The sequence below is a fragment of the Nicotiana tabacum genome, chromosome 12 (assembly GCF_000715075.1).
Source record: "Nicotiana tabacum cultivar K326 chromosome 12, ASM71507v2, whole genome shotgun sequence".
NCBI classification, from domain to species: Eukaryota; Viridiplantae; Streptophyta; class Magnoliopsida; order Solanales; family Solanaceae; genus Nicotiana; species Nicotiana tabacum.
In genome coordinates, this window is record NC_134091.1 from 34,864,035 (window position 1) to 34,884,033 (window position 19,999).

A 19,999-nucleotide genomic window follows, 5' to 3' on the forward strand; every position below is an offset into this window, starting at 1 on the left:
AAACCTTCTTCGTAGTATACTTTTCGTTGCTGCCTCGTTAAAAACCTTACCAGAAAAATCAATCGGGACAAAAACAGGACGAAGGGAAAAAGAGTGCAGCACATACTTTCAGTACATGTGATGTTCATCAGCAATAATTTTTCTTGAGGTGTGCCACATTCCAGTTGCTTGGAAACCTTTATCCATCCTAATTCTCCAATTCGTATGAACCTTTCCCGGTGACAGCTGAAACCCGGTAGGGGCCTTCCCGGGTTGGACCTGCTTCCCTGCGTTGAGTTCCTGAGTGTTTTGAGTTACTTTCCTTAGAACCAAGTCTCCCACTTTAAAATAACAGATGTTGGCTCTTCGATTATAATATCTTTCCATTCTATGGTTTTGGGCTGCCATTCTTATATACGCCAAGTCCTTGCGCTCATCGAGTAGCTGCAAGTTGACTAACATCGCTTCGTTGTTCGTCTCTTCACTTGCCTGGAAATATCTCAAGGTAGGCTCTCCTATTTCCATCACAATTAAGGCTTCTGCTCCGTACACAAGGGAGAAAGGAGTTTCTCCTGTTCTTGATTTGGCCGTTTTTCGGTACGCCCATAGCACTCCAGGCAGTTCCTCAGGCTATTTACCTCTAGCCGCTTCCAACCTCTTCTTGAGATTTTGTATAATTACTTTGTTCGTTGATTCCGCTTGACCATTTACCCTCGGATGATAGGGCGAAGACGTGATTCTTTTGATTTTCAAGTCTTCAAGGAACTTAGTGATCTTTGCGCCTATAAACATTGGCCCGCTATCGTAAGCTATCTCTTTTGGTATTCCAAATCTGCAAATTATGTTCCCCCACAAGAAATCCACCACCTCACGTTCGCCGATCTTCTGATAAGGCCTTAGTTCAACCCACTTAGAAAAATAGTTAGTTAAAATTAAAAGAAATCTTACCTTACCAGGGGTCGGCGGCAGTGGTCCGACGATATCCATTCCCCACTTCATGAACGGCCATGGAGATAGAACTGGGTGTAATGGTTTATCTGGTTGATGTACCAGTGGTGCGTAGCATTGACACTTATCGTATTTTTGCACGAAAGCTTTGGCATCTTGTTCCATTCAGGGCCAATAGAATCCTGCTCTTACCAATTTCAGTACTAAGGAATCTGCACCGAATGATTTCCACATATCCCTTCGTGTACTTCTCGCATAACATAATTAGCTTCGGACGCTCCCAACCATAGGGCCAGCAGGCCTTGGAAACATTTCCTGCACAGTTGGCCTCCTTTGAAGCTATATCGTGCTGCTTTGGCGCGCAGTGCCCAGGATGCCTTGGAGTCTTCGGGAAAATTCCCGTGCTCGAGATAATCAATGATCTCATTCCTCCAGTCCCAGACCAAATTAGTCGTATTTACCTTATGGTAGTTATCTGCGTCCAGAACCAAGTGTGTGAGCTGTACTACCATACCAGAATCCTATCCGTTCATTTTCGTTGATGACCCGAGGTTAGCTAATGCATCCGCTTCTGCATTTTCTTCCCTCGGGTTATGAGTAATTGACCACTCCCGGAATCGAGCAAGCAGAGCCTGAACCTTCACTACGTATTGTTGCATGCGCTCCTCTTTGGTTTCGAAGATCACGTAGACTTGATTTACCACCAGCTGGGAGTCATATTTGATTTCTATGACCTCAGAATCTAATCCCTGAGCCAATTCGAGTCCTGCAATCAAAGCTTCATACTCTACTTCGTTGTTAGTCAAAGGGATCGTTCTCATGGCGTGCCTTAGTATTTCTCCCGAAGGCGTGGTTAATACTATGCCAAGCCCGGACCCCTTTACATTTGAAGCTCGGATCGTAAATAAGGTCCAAATTCCCGATGTTGATTCTGACACCATCGTTGCTTCTTTGGTTGTCGGAGGCAGCTATCCCGGACTGAAATCGGCCACAAAGTCGACCAAAACTTGTGACTTAATCGCAGTCCTAGGTTTATATTCTATGTAAATTCACTCATTTCGATGGCCCATTTGGCCAACTTACCCGAGAGTTCGGGTTTGTGAAGGATATTCCGCAGGGGAAAGATGGTCACCACAGCTATCGGGTGACATTGAAGTAATATCTCAGCTTCCGAGCGGCGACTACGAGAGCTAAGGCCAGCTTCTCCAAATGCGGGTAGCGAGTATCTGCTCCCGTTAAAATTCTGCTAACGTAATAAATGGGAGATTGCGTACCTCCATTCTCACAGACTAAAACGACGCTTACCGCTACCTCCGAGACTACTAGGTAGATTAATAATATTTCACCTTCCTCCGGCTTTGATAATAACAGAGGGCTTGACAAGTACCTTTTCAAATTTCTCAAAGCCTATTGGCATTCCGGGGTCCATTCGAAGTTGTTTTTCTTTTTGAGTAGTGCGAAGAAACGGTGGCATTTCTCTGATGACCGTAAAATGAACCTGCTCAAAGCGGTCAATCTCCCTGTGAGCCTTTGAACTTCTTTCACGCTTGAGAGCTGGTCCGGGATGTCTTCGATGGCTTTGATCTTATCAAGGTTTACCTCAATCCCCATTTGTGATACCAGAAATCCTAGGAACTTGCTGGAGCTGACCCCGAACGCGCACTTCTCAGGGTTAAGCTTCATGTTAAACTTACTTAGGATGTCAAAAGTTTCTTGTAGATGCTTAAGATGACCACTTGCGTTCAAAGAGTTAACGAGCATACCGTCTACATAAACTTCCATGGTTTTCCCTATATGTTTTTCAAACATCTTGTTTACGAGCTGTTGATAAGTGGCTTCGGCGTTCTTTAGCCCGAAGTGCATCACATTATAGCAATATGTGCCGAAATTCGTTATGAACAATGTTTTTTCCTGATCCTCCGGGTTCATATAAATTTGATTGTACCCGAAATAAGCATCAAGGAAACTCACTAACTCGTACCCGGCCGTTGCATCTATTATTTTAGCGATGTTTGGGAGTGGGAACGAGTACTTTGGGCACGCCTTATTCTAGTCCTTATAATCTACACACATGCGAAATTCATTGTTCTTCTTAGGAACTTCTACTACGTTAGCTTGGTAATCTGGATACTTTACCTCTCGGATCGAACCGATATCAAGTAGGCGACTTACCTCTTCTTTGACGAATTTATTTCTGCCTCTGCAATAGGGCGTTTCTTTTGTCTTATCGGAGGGATGTTCGGATCCAAGCTTAACTTATGTACGGTCACTTTCGTCGGGATACCTGGCATATCCGCATGCGACCATGCAAAACAATCGGCATTAAATTTAATAAATTCAATAAACCCAGACCTAAGCTCGGGGTGCAGTCATGTCCCCAAGTGGAATTTCATCTCCAAGAACTTTTGAAATAATGCAACTTGCTCAAGGTCTTCCGTTGTAGACTTCATTGCGTCCGTCTCTTCTGGTACCTGGAAGTATCTTGGCACCTGATAAGATTCTGATGCTTCTTCCCCAGGTTAACTTCACTTGATTGAGGAGCAGGCGCTGGTTCCTGTAATTGCTATGTCGCATGATTCATCCCTTTGCTACTGGACATCGTAATCACATTCATCTCCTTTGTCGTCGGTTGATCACTCTTAATCTGCTTAATCCCCTCGGGAGTTGGAAATTTTAGCAACTGATGATATGTTGAAGGCACAGCTTTCATCTCGTGCAACCATGGTCTTCCCAAAATAATGTTATAACCCATATCACTGTCCACAACTTCGAAAAGGGTCGTCTTTATCACCCTTTTGGCATTCGTGGGTAGCAGGATCTCTCCTCGGGTTGTCACGCTTGCGAGGTTGAATCCAGCGAGGAGTTTTATAGCCGGAATGATGCTTCCGATAAGTTTGGCTTGCTCCAATACCCTCCATTGTATGATATTGGCCGAACATCCTGGATCCACTAGAACACGTTTGATTTTCAAATCTAGTACATTTAATGAAATTACCAATGCGTCGTTGTGCGGTAGCAAGTCCGTCTGCGTCCTCCTCCGTGAAAGTGATGTAGTCTTCAGTGACTTCCCGGAGTCTCTTGCTATGGGTTACTGATACCTTCGTCTTCTTTGCTGCCGAGAAGGTAACCCCGTTGATCTCGTTCCCCCGAAAGATTATGTTGATTGTCTGGAGCGGTGGATCTTCTCTTATTTTCGAGGGCTCCGCATTATGATAGTTACGACCGTAATTGTTTTTCTCCCGGTCACTTAAGAATTACCTCAGATGGCCATTTTTCAGTAGTGTCACCACCTCTTCACGCAGATGTCAACAGTCCCTAGTCCAGTGGCCATTCGCACCGTGGTATTTGCACCACAAATTGGGGTCCCTCTGGCTCGGATCAGACCTTATCAGCTTCAGGAACCGTGCTTCTTTAATATTCCTCATAGCCGATACCAACTCTACTACACTGACGTTGAAGTTGCATTATGATAGCCTGGGATAGGAAGGATCTCGAGAACCTGATGTTTCTTTGTCCTGTAATGATCTGTTTTTCCAACCGCGATAAGTTCTTCTGTCGGTAACGAACCTGTCTGCCGACCGAAAACCTCTGCCATGTCTTTCGGCCCGTTCGTAAGGCAAAAATCAGCCCCTCAAAGACCGTCTATCTGTGTCGAAATCATCTTTTGATTTTTCTTTATTTTTCTTCCGGCCTTTTGCCGATGCCGGGAAGCCAATCTGATCATCTTCAATCCTGATCTTGGACTTGTACTGGTTGTGAATATTCACTCAAGTCGTTGCTTGGAACTCAAGCAATCTTTCCTTCAATTTTTGGGAAGCATCAGAACTTCTCGGATTCAGACTCTTGGTAAATACTTCAGTGGCCTATTCATCCGGAACAGCCGGGAGCAACATTCTTCCCTTTTGGAACCGGGTGATGAATTTTCGTAGCAACTCGGACTATCCTTGTGCAATTCTGAATTCGCGAGCATCTCATAGGAATCTATGGAATGCTCGGGCAACAATGAATACCATGCCAAGGCTCCCCTCATGAGAGTCTCTCCGAATTTCTTCAGCAAAACAGATTCAATCTCGTGGGGAGCTAAATCGTTTCCCTTCACCGTCGTTGTATAAGTGGTAATATGCTCCTAAGAGTCTGAAGTCCCATCATATTTCGGCATGTCGGGTATTTTAAACCGCTTCGGGATTAATTATGTGCCACGCTTGATTTGTACGGCAACTTAGTATACTTCTTTTAGTCCGGCCCATTCAGCACCGGTGGTGCACCCGGGATTTTATCCATGCGGGCGTTCACTTCCCTCAGAAACCGTAAGAGATCGCTTTTGAAGGGATCGCTCTCTTTGTTGTGACCGGACCCCCTCCCATGGCCTCATCGAAGCTGACCTCGCCCCTCGGTGTGTTGTTGTTGACCCTCTGCGTTGTTTGATATGCGGGAGCACCGGGAGGAACTCGACATCGTCCATTTGCATTATTGGAAGCACCGACATGTCGCGGGTACCGCCTGTCGTGGACTGGCGTGACATTGTTTCCCTAATTGCGGGTATCACTGATTGAATCTTCGTGCTGAGAATGGTCTCCTTGGGCCTCAAGATTGTGTGTTATTAACACCATTATCTGCCATTTTCGTGATTTTTTTCTAAGAACAAATAATCAAAACACGTTAGTAAAAAGTGGCAAGGACGAACTTAATTATACGACTGTCTAGGCCCCACGATAGGCGCCAAATTGTTTACCTGTAAAACGATACAGTTGAATTTATATGTAGTTTTTAGACAAATAAATTAATTTGATCCTGAAATAATACAAGAATTGAATAAATATGCAATACTTAGTCTTGAGATGAAAATGAAATAGCAGAAATAATAGTTCTGGAAGCAGAGCTTTCGAGCACAACAGCGATGAAATCGAAAAGCAAGAAGATAAAATTGTATAAAGTTTTGAATATATTAAAGGGTAAGTTTACCAGAAAATTCGTGTTATTTACGATGATAACAGAGCTCACTATTTATAGCTACATTTAGAGAACAAAGTCTTAGGATCATGTAATTTTTTAATGTCAATTAGAAGGGTCATTGAAAAATGTGTAATGGCGGGTATGAATGACAAATTCTTCGTAGCGGGCAATGTAATAAATACTGTAGAATATTCTTATTGGATCTTTATCAACATTTTCGATATCAAATGGAACAGTTGTTTCGATTTTAGGTATCCTCTACCTTCGGCTCTAGCTTATGCAATTATTTAGTATGATATATTTTACCCTATACAACTGTTCTAAGAAATACGCTTTTCAAGTAAATTACCCAATGAAACAGTAAAAAATCCGAAAGCAGTGAGAATAAAAAGAATTGGACAAAGATATTTGTGAAAGCAAACCGAAGCAATTTACTCTTTTAATTTTAAGCCTCAAACAAATGAATGAATCAAAAATTACAGTATTCACTACACTAGATTAGCTTCGTGTGCAACAGTAACCCTCTTGTCTACAGAGATCGATTTTCTAGACCAAAGTTGAACATGTAGATGTAGAAGGATCGTATAAAGCAGGAAGCAAGTATTTCCTTCCGTTTGTACCATGTGCATTGTAGCTTGCACCTGTAGTTTTGTCCACCAACAAATCCCCAGCATAGCCAGGGTAAGCACCTTTAGCATATACACCAGGACAAGCAGATGCAGCTTCCAATGGTGCATCCGCCTCTCCCTGGTAGTAACCATTTCCAAATGGGTTCGTTGCGGTCCCAGCCAATAAGCTAGCCAAGTTAATCACCATTCCGTCAACACCCACATCGTTGTTTGGTGCAACCAGGGGTGGGCTCTGTGGTCCGTAAATGGGCTGGTGGAATGGCCAAGCGCAGTAGCCAGCGCATTGAGTCTCTGAGTTACCAACCCAAATATAAGCAAATTTGTAAGTCTTGCCCCTAATAATAGAACCTTTAGAAGACCCATGGGTTCCACAGCGATTGACACAGAACCCATCGACTGCAACATCAGAGGCGGTCAAAACAATGTTAATGGCATCTTTTTGTTCACCCTTTGATGCCAATTGTACAATTTGTTTCTGGGTCAGTGATTTTCCTAAGGAATAATTTTCGACTAGCACTTGTTTGCCCAAATAGAGTGAAAGGGATTTTTTGGAATTGGCGAGATGATAGTATTTTTCTGTGGTCTTCCACCATTTGGCTACTGATGGATCGGTTTTAGATGGAGTTGAAGAAGAAAGGGAAGTGATGAAATCAGAGACTATTGCTCTTTGGGATGGCTTGAATTTGCCATACCAAATCAGATTAACAGAGATTTTGCCGAAAAGAAGTGCACCTTTGTGGTATTGCAAGAGCTGATTTTCTGGTTCTTGGACTAAAGCAGTAAGCTTTCTTGAAGCAAAGCACACATTACAGAAAGAAATCACAAGAAACAGTTTCAAAATGAAATGAGAAGTAGCCATTACTGGTTTCTATAGAAGTTTAAAACAAGTATTAGAGTAGAGCAAGAGAGGAGCTGAGTGAGAAGAGAAGTGTTTTGAGTTTTGGATGAGATGAGCTGTGAGGAATGGGAGGTATTTATATAGGACAGTGAGAGAGCCATTTGGGGTTATATTATTTAAATGTTAAAATTTTCTTGTGAAGATGCATTAAAACGAGACATGGAGGAGCTTGCTAAGAAAATGACATTTGCTAAAAACAAACGCATTACACTTTTAGGTGAGGAGGAAAAATTAGATAGGTAGATAACAAAAGACATTACAGCTTAGTTACAGCATATGCTTTGGTCCATAAAGTCATTGAGAGAGTTCTATTTTCTCCAAAAAGTGGGTGGGCAGGTCCATATGAAAGTAACACAAGTGACCAAAAATGCAGAGGGTATGTTGGGGATTTAGAAAGTATAGAATTTTAGACGTTGAGGCTACTGCTACTTAGAGAAAAAGAAAATAAAAGGCTATTGGGTACAGGCTGGATAATAAGAGGCAGTTATTGGGAAACGTGTGTGGAAATATGGCGAGAAAAAAAGAGTCTAGCTGGCAAAAGTAGTATTGAGAAATGTGAGTGAACAGTCTTGTTTGAAAAACTCTTTATAATTATATTCCATTTGTAATTTCTTAAATATGGCAATATATGACTAAATATAAAAACTTAACAATATTTCTTTAGTCCAAATATATGGAACATATCAAAAGCACACTTTGTATTTAATCTACAACGTAAAAATATAAAAACATGTCCCTAACGATAAGAATTCAAGAGCGAAAAAGTAATAGTATTTAATTAGTTTGAATTTTTCCTGATATAGGGATGTAAAATTTGTAGCTTATTACACTGATTTGTTAAGGTCCAAACCTATCTCTTAAAATGATAGAGCAGTAGTGGTAATATTATTTTTCCTATCCATTTAATTAATTTCAAATAACAGAGAAGCATCCTAGGCTAGCTAGTTAGTGGACACACACAAGTCTCGTGAGATATATATAGCTGCAGCCCAAGAAAGAGAGCTGGAAAATTTGATAATCCAGCTGGATCAAGCTAATCACGTGACAACTGTTTTTTCTATATTTTAATACGCTTTTATCCACTTCTCTTTTTTTCTTTTTAACCTTTTATGCTTTACGCTCTTTTGCTTTAGCAGTGCATTTCTTTGCTATGTAATTTTAAAAACAGAACAAGACAGGAAATCGTAAAATCACACTATCAGTAGCAAAATAGTGGAGTTTTTTGAAGTGATATCGAGGAAATGAAACTTAACATAAGAATTCTGACTTTTTGTTATAATTTTTATAGAATAATTACTATATTATCACAACCCACTAGAAATATTGTTTGTTTTGGGCTTATGCGCGCACAGTTTTAGAATATGTTATTAGAGTTTAAGAGTTGTTTACTTATATATCTTATATTTTTCCAATGTTTTATCGGTATAGGATTCTCTACGGTGTTACATATACCCTCTAGAGAATCAGCATCCTTGTTGAGATTTGCTCCACCACATTCTCAAATATGTGAGATTCACCTAAACTCAGTTGACCATTAGATTTCTCAATGGTCCAGTCCACATGTGTTATTGTCTGTTGAGTCTAGGCTCGCATGACTTTAAAAACACATCACTAAGGTTTAAAACTTGTTTACTTATACACTCAGCATCATCCCGTATTTTATCGGCGTGGAATTCGTCCGGGGTGTCACAACTAGAAATCTTCATGAAATTACTCTCGTATATGTGATGTGCTTCCTACGTTATTAAGACCCTTCATAAGTGATATTAAAGGACAACTACTGAAATCTAATGGGAAGTGAGAACCATTTATCACTTTAACCCACTTACTTTATGCAATAGAAGGAGAAGCTATAGCTGAAAATGACCAACTTCAACACATGTAAGTAAAAACAGGCAGAAGGTTGTTTGAAAGACCAGAATGAATTATAGGTCCAATAACTCATTTTAAGGAACAGAAATTAATTCAAAGACCTTCATAATAAAATATACATATTCGCCTTTTAAAAAATATTCTTTATTAATTTTACGGCTTAAAATTTGGTCTAGGCATAACACTATGGGGTGATTGCTAGCAGTTACTATTTGTATTTCTTGCAATTTTTATCTTTACAGATTTATTTCAATAAACAATCACACCCAATCGAACTTTAGAGTATATCAACTTAGTACATTACGGAGTATATTAAACATTTTACATGAATAAATTCAAAATAAAAGCATTTTACGTCCAAAAATGATCTCCTTAGGTTATTCATCAAATTACAAAATGCAGTTAAGCCAATTATGAAATATTCACCGTATCTTGGTCTTCTCCAGGAAGTATTCTCTAATCCCACAATAAAGTAACGGGGTTAGAATATTATATTATGCATATATATGTGGAACGGATAAACTAGGTGTTAATTTTCTGCCCACTATCCAGAAATGTGCGCATCCAATGAACTCCACAAATCAAGAATGCTAAACTTCTTTAGTTTTAAATTTTCACACTTAACAATTGTTAGTTGCCAGGTACATTGCACAACATGTCAGCTGACACATCCATCACTAAGATATATCGGAATTAATTAAATATTGTAATTATTTAAACTATCATTCATAATTAGGCAGCTGAACAAGTACAGATTAATGGGAGAACGGTGTCGTTGAAATGAGATAAAAGCTACTCTCACAAAAATTAGTCACAATGGAACAGTCACAGAGACTTTACGGGCAATTTTGTCACGATCCAAAATACAACTAGTCGTGACGGCACCTAAATCATCCCGCTAGGTAAGCCAATTAACAATTATTCAATTTAATGAGATTTGTTAAGCGAAGAAATGATAATACAACTGCTTTTATACAAATAATTTTACAAGGACTGTTAGTACAAATCATGAGCTTCTAAGATTTAGATTTTTACAAGACTCAATTGAAATAATTACAACATCTGTTTGAAATGTAAATGAACAGAATTCATATCTAATGCTACCAAGGACAAGTGATAGCCATAACTGGAACACAGGTACTTCTTCAGATCCAGCTCTCGCCGTATGCAGCAACATCACCAACCAACATTTGCACGCAAGGTGCAGAAGTGTAGTATGAGTACAACCGACCTCATGTACTCAATAAGTAACAAACCTAACATTAGGTTGAAATTAGTGACGAGCTAAGATAAGGGTCACATTATAACTCCAATAATCAGCAACAGTTCATAACAATATAATAATAATGGTACAAGAAATAACTCACATATATGATGCTCAACTCGTTCACAATTACGGAAAATAGACATGCTTTACAAGTATAATAGTAAATCCCAAATCTTTCACCGGAAACACTAAAAATATGAGTAAGTTTGAAAACTCAAATTTTTCCCAAAAACTTTCAACAACAGTTAAGAAGTCTCATTATCATATGGCATGAGGAAAGTACATTTCTATGCCTACATGTCAATGTGCACGTTAAATCATGAGTGTCACCAAAATCGTGTAGCGTGAGAAAATACATCGCTATGCATGTATGTCAAGTATGCATGTCAAATGCAATGCATCACAGCGATAAACTCGTGTACTCAAACTCTCAGAGTACTAGATCCCACTGTCTCACACTTTTCACTCATCACGCTCAATCACTCGACGCACTCAGTCACTCAGCATTGAACATGGCAGATCCAGCCCAGGGCAGATCCGGCCCAAATAAATCAATAACAACTGCGCTCATTATAGATGTGCAGACTCTGGAGGGGCAGATCCAGCCCAAGCGCTTTAATAAGCCAAATCATGGTATGAATCAATAATACATGCCGCGGCGAGCAGTTCGATCAACCGCACGAACAACTCATGTGCTACAATATCAATATCTGGATCCGCACGGACAACTCACGTGCTATAGTATCAATATCTGGATCCACACGGATAACTCACGTGCTATAGTATTAATATTGTCACAATGAGGCCCTCGGCCTCACTCAGTCATCAATCTCCCCAGTCTCTCAGACTCACAATGTCATGAAAATTAGCCCAAAATGATGATGTGATGTATCAGAGACTGAGATATATTATGCAAAGGAATGTGTAGGACTGAGAATGTAATTGTAATGTAAATAAATAACTCAACAGTGGGGAAGACTTCAGTAGGTCCTAATAGTACCAATATATAGCCTAAACATGATTTCTAGCGTAAATTACACCTCAAGTGCTCTAACACATAGAGTACAGTAAAAATGTTCAGATAAGATAGTTACACAGTTCCATGGAATCGACTAAATCATAACTCACACGATTCACACCCACACGCCCGTCACCTAGCATGCGCGTCACCACAATCACATAATACGTAATTCGGGGTTTCATACCTTCAACACCAAATTTAGAAGTGTTACTTACCTCGAACAAGCCAAATCCAACACTAAGCAAGCCAAACGATGCTCCAAAAATGCCATCCCGCGAGTAATGACCTCTGAATGGCTCGAAACTAGCCAAAATCAACTTGAATACATCAAATAATGCCAAAGGAAACAAACCCAAAGTCGAATCTTTAATCAAAAGCCCAAAAGCGACCAAAAAGGCAAACCCGGGTTCGTACCTCGGAATCCGACAAAACTCACAAAATCTGATATACCCATTCAATTACGAGTCCAACCATACTAGTTTCACTCAAAACCGACTCCGAATCGATGTTCAAAACTCAAAAATTCTCTCTATGAAACTTTAGACAAAACCTCCCAATTTCTCTCTCGAAATCATCAACCAAATGCCAAAAACGAGGATAGATTCATGAAATATATTCAAAAGTGAGTCAAGAATGCTTACCCCAATTCACATGGTAAAATTCCTCTCCCAAGTCACCCAAACCGAGCTCCCAAATCCGAAAATGATGAAAAAGAACCAAGACTTCAAAAATATAGTTCTGCCCAGCATTTCCGCATATGCGGTCACACTGTCGCATCTATGACCCCCGCTTCTGCTGTACAATTCTTCGCTTCTGCGAAAACAGCTTGGCCCAGTACCCCTCGCACCTGCGGTAACAAAACTCTACTTCTGCGAAGACCTTCGCACCTGCGCTCCAATTCATCGCACCTGCGCATCCGCACATGCGCTAAAATCCTCCGCTTCAGCGATCTTCCTCACCCAACCTCTTCTCGCTTCTACGATGGACAACCCGCATCTGCGAAGTCTCTTCTGCAACTAAGACTCCGCAGATGCGGCTCACTAGTACCAGAAATTTTCAGCAATGCAACAAGAGGAAAAATTATGTGTACCACGTCCGTAACTCACCCGAGCCACTCGGGACCCCATCCAAATATATCACAAGTCTCACAACATAATATGGACCTACTCGAGGCCTCAAATCACACAAAACAACATCGAAACGATGAATCTCACCCCAATTCAAAATTAAATGAATTTTGAACTTCCAACTTCCAAAACTTGCGCCGAAACTTATCAAATCAATCCGGAATGAACTCAAATTTTGCACACAAGTCCTAATGACATAAAGAAGCTATTCCAATTCCTGAAACCACAATCCGAACCCGATATCATCAAAGTCAACTCCCGATCAAACTTATGGACTTTTCAAATCTTTAAATTTCCAACTTTCGCTAATTAGTGCTGAATCCTTCAAAAAAATATCCAAATGCAAATCCGAGTATACACCCAAGTCCAAGATCACCACTCGAACCTAACAAGACCATTAAAACTCCGTTTCGGGGTCAAATTCACAAAGGTCAAACTTGGTCAACTCTTCCAACTTAAAGCTTCAAACACGAAATTCATTCTTCCAAGTCAATTGCGAATAACCTGAAAACCAAAACTGACGATTCACACAAGTCATAAATTCATTCTTCCAAATCTATCTCCAATCCGGTAAGCTGTCATGTTCGAGAATTTAAAATTCATAAATTTAGAATTTTGAAACCACTTCTGAACGAAAAGGATTATGTGATTCAAAAATACATAAACTTTAAATTTTGGATCCGTCTTTAAAACAAGAAAGATGCATAAATTCACGAGCTGGAATAAATAATACGTGGAGTTCTACAAAGTAATTAAGAATATATAAATAAGACTATTATGTGTCTACTTGCAATGCCCTAAAACCCCGGTAACTGTGACTCCTTAGCTAAGATCAGCGTGTCTCACGGATGTTTAATTTATTTTCTTCTAAAAAAATATCTCCAGCTATGGATAACAGTATTCTAAGTACTAAAATGCCGCTGTTTCATTATTCGTGAACATTGCTTACCTCATACTTAGCTAACTAAACAAATTTTTATGTTTTTGGCTGCAAAGACGATGGAGCCTTTGATAATCTTTGGTCTATACCAAGATTAACTAGTATAAAAATTAAAAGGATAAAAAAAAGGATCAGCAATAAAACTATAGAAAACTAAAAGGTCTACGACTTTGAATTGAAACTTAAATTTTTTACTACTGCTGCTTGATTATCATCTCCAGCAGCATCTTAGCTGTAAATGGTCCAAGAATTTAGGAACTTTTTGACTATATCTACACAATAAAGTTCTGGAAAAACTCAATAATTATGGAATTTTTAGCTTCATATAGTTTGAGCAACTGGATTGAAGTATCCCTAGTGTAAGATATCCTAATATAACTTTCTATTCCAGCTAAGCACATGAAGAAGACCTTCTATTGTCAAACTAATTGAGTTAAATACAAGAAAATGTCAGTTTTGAATGGAGAAAATACAGTTCATGCATAGAGGGATCCAAGGAGGGAATATCGTTTACTTTGCCTTATACCTTCCCTAGCATACATTATATCTCTGCAATTTTTAGCTAGCTTCGTCTGGTCTTCTTCATTTTTTTTAACCACACAACATGTTAAGTTAAAACATCTTGCTTCTGAGCACTAGTGTGACCCAGACATAACGTTGGTTTGAGTTACCTAAATATTCTTTTATGATGTGTTAATGTTTTATTTGGGCAAGTTCGTACAATTTTCATCGAAAAGTCACTTAAAAGTATCCTTACACTTATATATGTAACATATTTATTTTTAATCTTCCAGTTGTTCGCACACCCTACACATAGAACCGTGTTGTAAATTCTGCTTTAACTAATTATAAGAGCAAAACCATTGTATTAAGGAAATTAAAATTAATAAAATCGGTAACTTTGCTCACGCCTGATGCATCACACGAATTCGTCTATCAAGTTGTGGAGCTTCTATTTTAATTTAGCCCTAAAGTATTACGTTACTCCTGTAAAAGTGAATTGCGATTTGTTTTGCCTAACAAAAAGTATAGTATAAATGACCTACACTTTTTCACCTTTACTAAAATTTTACAGTTTTAAACTTCTTATTGAAATGAAACTTACAACCTATAATTTTGTTGGCTTAACTTATTACTATCAAAATTTAATTTCTCTAAAATTTAATCCTAATAAATCAGATAATTTAAGCAAGAGAGTATTAACTATCCAGGGAACAGTACAGACATCTAATGGTAATCTGGTAATTAATAGTTATCCATAAAATTATCAATATTCATCTCCATTCGTCTAATGGCCGGTAGTCGAAATGATCAAACAATCATTTTGCTTATGAATATAACTAATAGAAATTTTCACGTATATCCACTGACAGTACTACAATGAATTTTACACTATTGGTGCAATTTATTCTCATGTAAAGAAGATGATACATTTGCCTTATTTTAATTTCAAGTTATTAATTCCACTTGTTTTAAATAATTACCTGTAATCATCTTTCACAGTGACTTAATATCATAAATAAATTTTAAAATAGAACTTAGCATATAGAAGTTGAACTCCATACACTATCTGATGTATTTGCCTTTCTTTATTGGAATTTTAGGCGATCGAAACCCTGCACCACATAAGCTTTAAGAATTTCCTAACCAACTTTATCCCAACATTGTGATGAGTTGTTAATGTTAGAAGTCAAATTCTGGTTCTTCCTCCACTTGCAATGGCTAAATCTGTGGTCTAATCAAAGATGTGTTTTTGTTTGTACATAAAGAAGGGTGGAAAAAAGAAGAGTTTTTTTCTGTCCGACTAAAACTTTCTTGTTTCTTTTCTTACTAGCAAACTTAGCTTAGAAATATAGTTGCTTAGATATGTAGATTGCACGAGTGGCCTTGTCGATTTTGGAACTTGATATTGCTATGTAAGGGTTGGACATGCATGCATTAAATATGCTGTTTTTCATTTGAATACGTAAAGAGGACCTGCACTACTGTGCCTCTATTTAGAATCTATGACTTTGTGTGTAGAATTCTCGTGAATGAAAGTTCATGGAAGGGAAGATAATAGACAGAATACTATATTTTATAATACCTCAGATGTTTGACTTCAAGCTTCATTAATCACATCTAGCTATAACTAATTTACATCATCTTCTTTATATATATATATATATATATATATATATATCAAGAGGAACCAATATTAGCGGGAGGAACCTATCAAAGTACTAGGCTGGTCAAAGTACTAGGCTGCCCCAAGTAACACCTTTTCTTTTACAAGACATTTGGATAAGCTTCATGACGAGTTGGCGATGAGTTTTAATAGTTATAAATGGTGACTAGTTCAAGGCGCACCAATTGCAAATGACTAGTGGCAAAGCTATAATTAAGCCAGAGCAAGAGTTTAGGTTACAGTTGGGCCAATGCAGTTTATTTGTTTTAAATAAGAAATTAATTCATTAAATATGTATAGATTAATTATCAATTTAAAAATTAGAACCAATAACTTAAAAGGGTTAAAATCACAAATTCGCGAACTTTAGCTTTCTAGCTAGCTTCGCCTCTGGCTACAATTGCACTGTAACGTTATTACTTAATCATATACATTGAATATGCATTTCTCTTTTGAATCAAAAGAAAAGGGAAATATTAAAGCAAGAGGCTTATAATATCGAAGAAAACCAGTGCGTACGTGTCTGAAGAGTGTTTCTGTGTGTTGGTACAAATCAAAGCTGTCTGGTTTCATTTCCTATTAGCAAACATAGCGTAGAAAATAAATGGCGTATGCCTCTCCGTAGAATAGTACACGAGTGGGCTTCTCAATCTTGATCTGCAAGCAAATATATATATTACTATATACATACAAATATTAGGATTTCTTACTCACTCTTTTATTTGGACATGTTATATATAATTATATTGCAAAATTCGAATACTTGTTGTCACAAAGACTGGACATTTAGGCTTTTGACATATTTTTTTTTATTTATATATATATTTTGCATTTTATACTAAAAGCTATGCCAACCAATAAGTAGAGGCTATCGGTTGCTCAAGAATTAAAGTAAATGGTTATGAGTAGAGGCTATCGGTCCCAATCCACGCCAAAAATTGGAGTACATGCAGGGATCGTGCGAGAAAATTAATGTTGAAAAAGAATAAGCACGGAACTAGTTCATTAGTCAACTCAAATGCAAAGATGGATAGTGTATCAAAAATTTATGGAATTTTGCTATGGTATGGCCTTATTTACTACCCATAACTTTAAGAAGAGGATATGCCATTTTCCTTACTTGAAAGAGAAAGACAGAACATTAAAAGAAGTGTTGGAAAAGAGTGGAAGAAAAAAGGACCCCTCAAGAGTATGGGGAAGCAGCCAAACACTAGATGCCCATAATGCCCAGATTCAGTGCACTTTCATAGCAATTCTAACTTTCAGTGAAACTCAAAAAACGAAAAGAAAATTTTATATTTCGGGATTTTCAAATCGAGTTGTGCAATAGAAAATTGGTTTATTTAAAAGGAGATTTATTTGGACTCCATAAATCCACCCCCAAAAAATTAGAGGCAATTTATATGGCAAAAAAACAATTAGTTATATTTCTATAATTAAAAAATAATTTAACTTTAAAATCCTCATTTTATTAATGAAATGAATTATATTCATACAAATACCTACGATAAGCTTTGGATCACAAGTTTAATTTCAAAAGTTTTCCAATTTTTTCTTAAATAATGCCTAGTCAAACCGTGTCGTATAAATTGAGACGAATGTATTAATATATATCCCGTCACCATAAGCAACTCCAAGGTCCACCGTCCCTGGTAACTTTCATCTGAAGTCGTGCATTAAGAAATTGCAGCTATTAGATCAAGATTATGGTACTGAGTTTACATTTCTTAGGACAAATCTAATACCGTGTTTGCATAATGTATACGTCATGCGCGAGCTACATACTTTTAGAAACCAAGGCTTCTTATTAAGATACTATTAAATCTTTTTGAGATACTTGTAAAGAACTTGAAAAATTACGTCAAGACTTTCTTGGGAAGAGCTTCGAACACATGCAAGCAAGAAGCTGGTACAGTAATTGCCCACTTGATACACTACCAAGAACCAACCAGGCCTCTATCCGGTCATTAATCTCCATGCAAGATTTATGTTATAACTCATCTACACTTACTTATAATATTTATATCAAATTAAATAATGTAATCCGTTTTAAATTACAATGAGAATACATGTCACTTCGCTACAATATTAAGCGAATAGGCATTTTTATTTCGTACAAGAGACATGTCTTTCATTCATTGGTTGAATTCATGTAATTAGGAGTATATATTTTGCGATAATATTCCTTCATCCTCCATGATAATTTAAGTTCAAGTGTAGCATACCAATGTTGAATTAGTTATTGGAATATAAATGCGAGCTAGCTGCTCATTAAAGCTACATATGAAGCCCCTACTGTCACATATTCATGCACCTCATCACCTATATATATATCCACAACACTTCACTCCGTAGCTATCTCATTTCACAATCCAACCCAAAATCTAGTTATTATCTTTAAACGTTTCTCAAATATGGGTTCCTTTCAGTATTCCAGAATCCCTTATCCACTTCTTGTTCTTGTTTTCCTCAGCTTTATCCACTTTACTTGTGGCACAAGAAACTTGCTTTCACTTTATCAACCACCTCCAATGGGTCTTACGTACCATAATGGTGCCTTATTAGAAGGAGAGCTAAAATTATCCATCCTTTGGTACGGAAAATTCTCACCAGCCCAAAAATCCATTATTGTGGATTTTCTCGATTCTCTAAATTCTGCTAAGAGAAGGGAGTTACTTAAAACACCCACTGTTTCAAAATGGTGGCAAACCATTCAAACCTACTTGACAAAAGCGGGTAAAAAAGAAACCCGACTTGTTTTATCTGATCAGTTCACAGATGAAAATTGTTCCATTGGAAAAAACCTAAAGAAATCCCAGATATCTGAGTTGGCTCATTCAAACTCAAAAAAAGGTGAATTAACCTTGGTCCTAACAGCCCAAGATGTTGTAGTTGAAGGCTTCTGCATGAGCAATTGCGGGTATCACGGGTCGGGTCAAGGCAAAAAATCCGTTTTCATATGGGTGGGTAACTCGGTGACCCAGTGCCCCGGTCAATGTGCATGGCCATTTCACCAACCGATTTATGGACCACAGGACAAGCCATTGGGTGCACCAAATGGAGACGTGGGTGCGGATGGCATGGTTGTAAATATAGCGAGTCTTATGGCCGGAGTTGTAACGAACCCTTACAGAAACGGCTACTACCAGGGTCCGGCTGAAGCGCCGCTAGAGGCGGCTTCAGCTTGCGCCGGGCTCTATGGTAGAGGAGCTTATCCAGGTTATGCAGGTGAGCTGCTTGTGGATTCTATAAGTGGTGCAAGCTATAATGCGCATGGTACAAACGGAAGGAAATATTTGTTGCCTGGGCTTTTTGATCCAAATAAATCAGCTTGCACAACTATTGTCTAGAATAATATATATAATTCTTCTAGAAGATTGAGCATTTCACATGTTTACTTTTAGTTATGTAAATTTTGTTTATATGTAGTTTTAACATCTACTTTGAGGAAAATGTAATTTTTGTGCCTTATATGGTCCTTTTAGTTTATATATTTAGTTTTGTGTATCTATTATTACTCCTTTCTTTCACTTTTATCCGTTCGCTATATTAAAAATATATTTTCAATTTTACTTGTTTATTTTAGCAAATTAAAAGAAAGATAATTTTTTTCTTCTTTTTATTTTACCCTTATTATTAACTATTCATAAGTGAACGACTAAAAATGAACGGAGAAAGTAATTGACTTTTCACAATTAGCTATTAGTTTGTCAAATCTAGGGATTTGGTCCAACCTCAATTAAATTGACTAACCCCTAACGCTTCCGTTAAGTGTTACTTCTAATTAAGGGAAATGTTTAAGTTTCATTTTCTAGAAAAATAGAAGTAATATTACTACATGATTACCTCTTTGAAACGAACATCCGGGGAGTAGAATAATGAGTCGTTATTGTAAGTAGTTCTATTTTGTAAAGCACAAAATCTTCCTAGTTTTGATAAACTAATTTCCAATGTATTAATGTCGAAAAATAGAGGGCTGCTATAATGGGCCGAAGATGCAATTTTCTTGAGCAAAATTTATTTGTGGCCACTCGCTGCAAACTTATATCATATGATAACCACAAGATTTCATATATATTTAGTTGCCTAAAAGATATTAGAATGGCCAGCCCAAATTTCGCCAACCCCATCGCATCTACCTTTCCTTTTTCGCTATTTTGTCGGACATCCATACCAAAAAGCTCCACCATTGCCCTGC

General features: G+C 38.0%; 2 protein-coding genes across 2 annotated transcripts; one reads left to right on the forward strand and one right to left on the reverse strand.

Moving 5' to 3' along the window:
• Positions 1 to 6,292: 6,292 nt before the first annotated feature.
• Positions 6,293 to 7,437, reverse strand: LOC107822731 (protein EXORDIUM-like). The gene is given in 1 exon segment (NM_001326103.1): positions 6,293 to 7,437. A coding segment is annotated over 1 exon segment (942 nt). The 5' UTR covers positions 7,369 to 7,437; the 3' UTR covers positions 6,293 to 6,426.
• Positions 7,438 to 18,105: 10,668 nt separating this feature from the next.
• LOC107825004 (protein PHOSPHATE-INDUCED 1-like) lies at positions 18,106 to 19,310 on the forward strand. The gene has a single exon (XM_016651830.2). The coding sequence runs from the start codon at positions 18,216 to 18,218 to the stop codon at positions 19,149 to 19,151; it is 936 nt and encodes a 311-aa protein (XP_016507316.1). The 5' UTR covers positions 18,106 to 18,215; the 3' UTR covers positions 19,152 to 19,310.
• The last annotated feature ends 689 nt before the right edge of the window (positions 19,311 to 19,999 follow it).

What these genes read in the sequence shown, in the direction of transcription:
- LOC107825004 (XM_016651830.2), top strand. Translation starts at nt 18,216, where the DNA reads ATGGGTTCCTTTCAGTATTCCAGAATCCCTTATCCACTTCTTGTTCTT.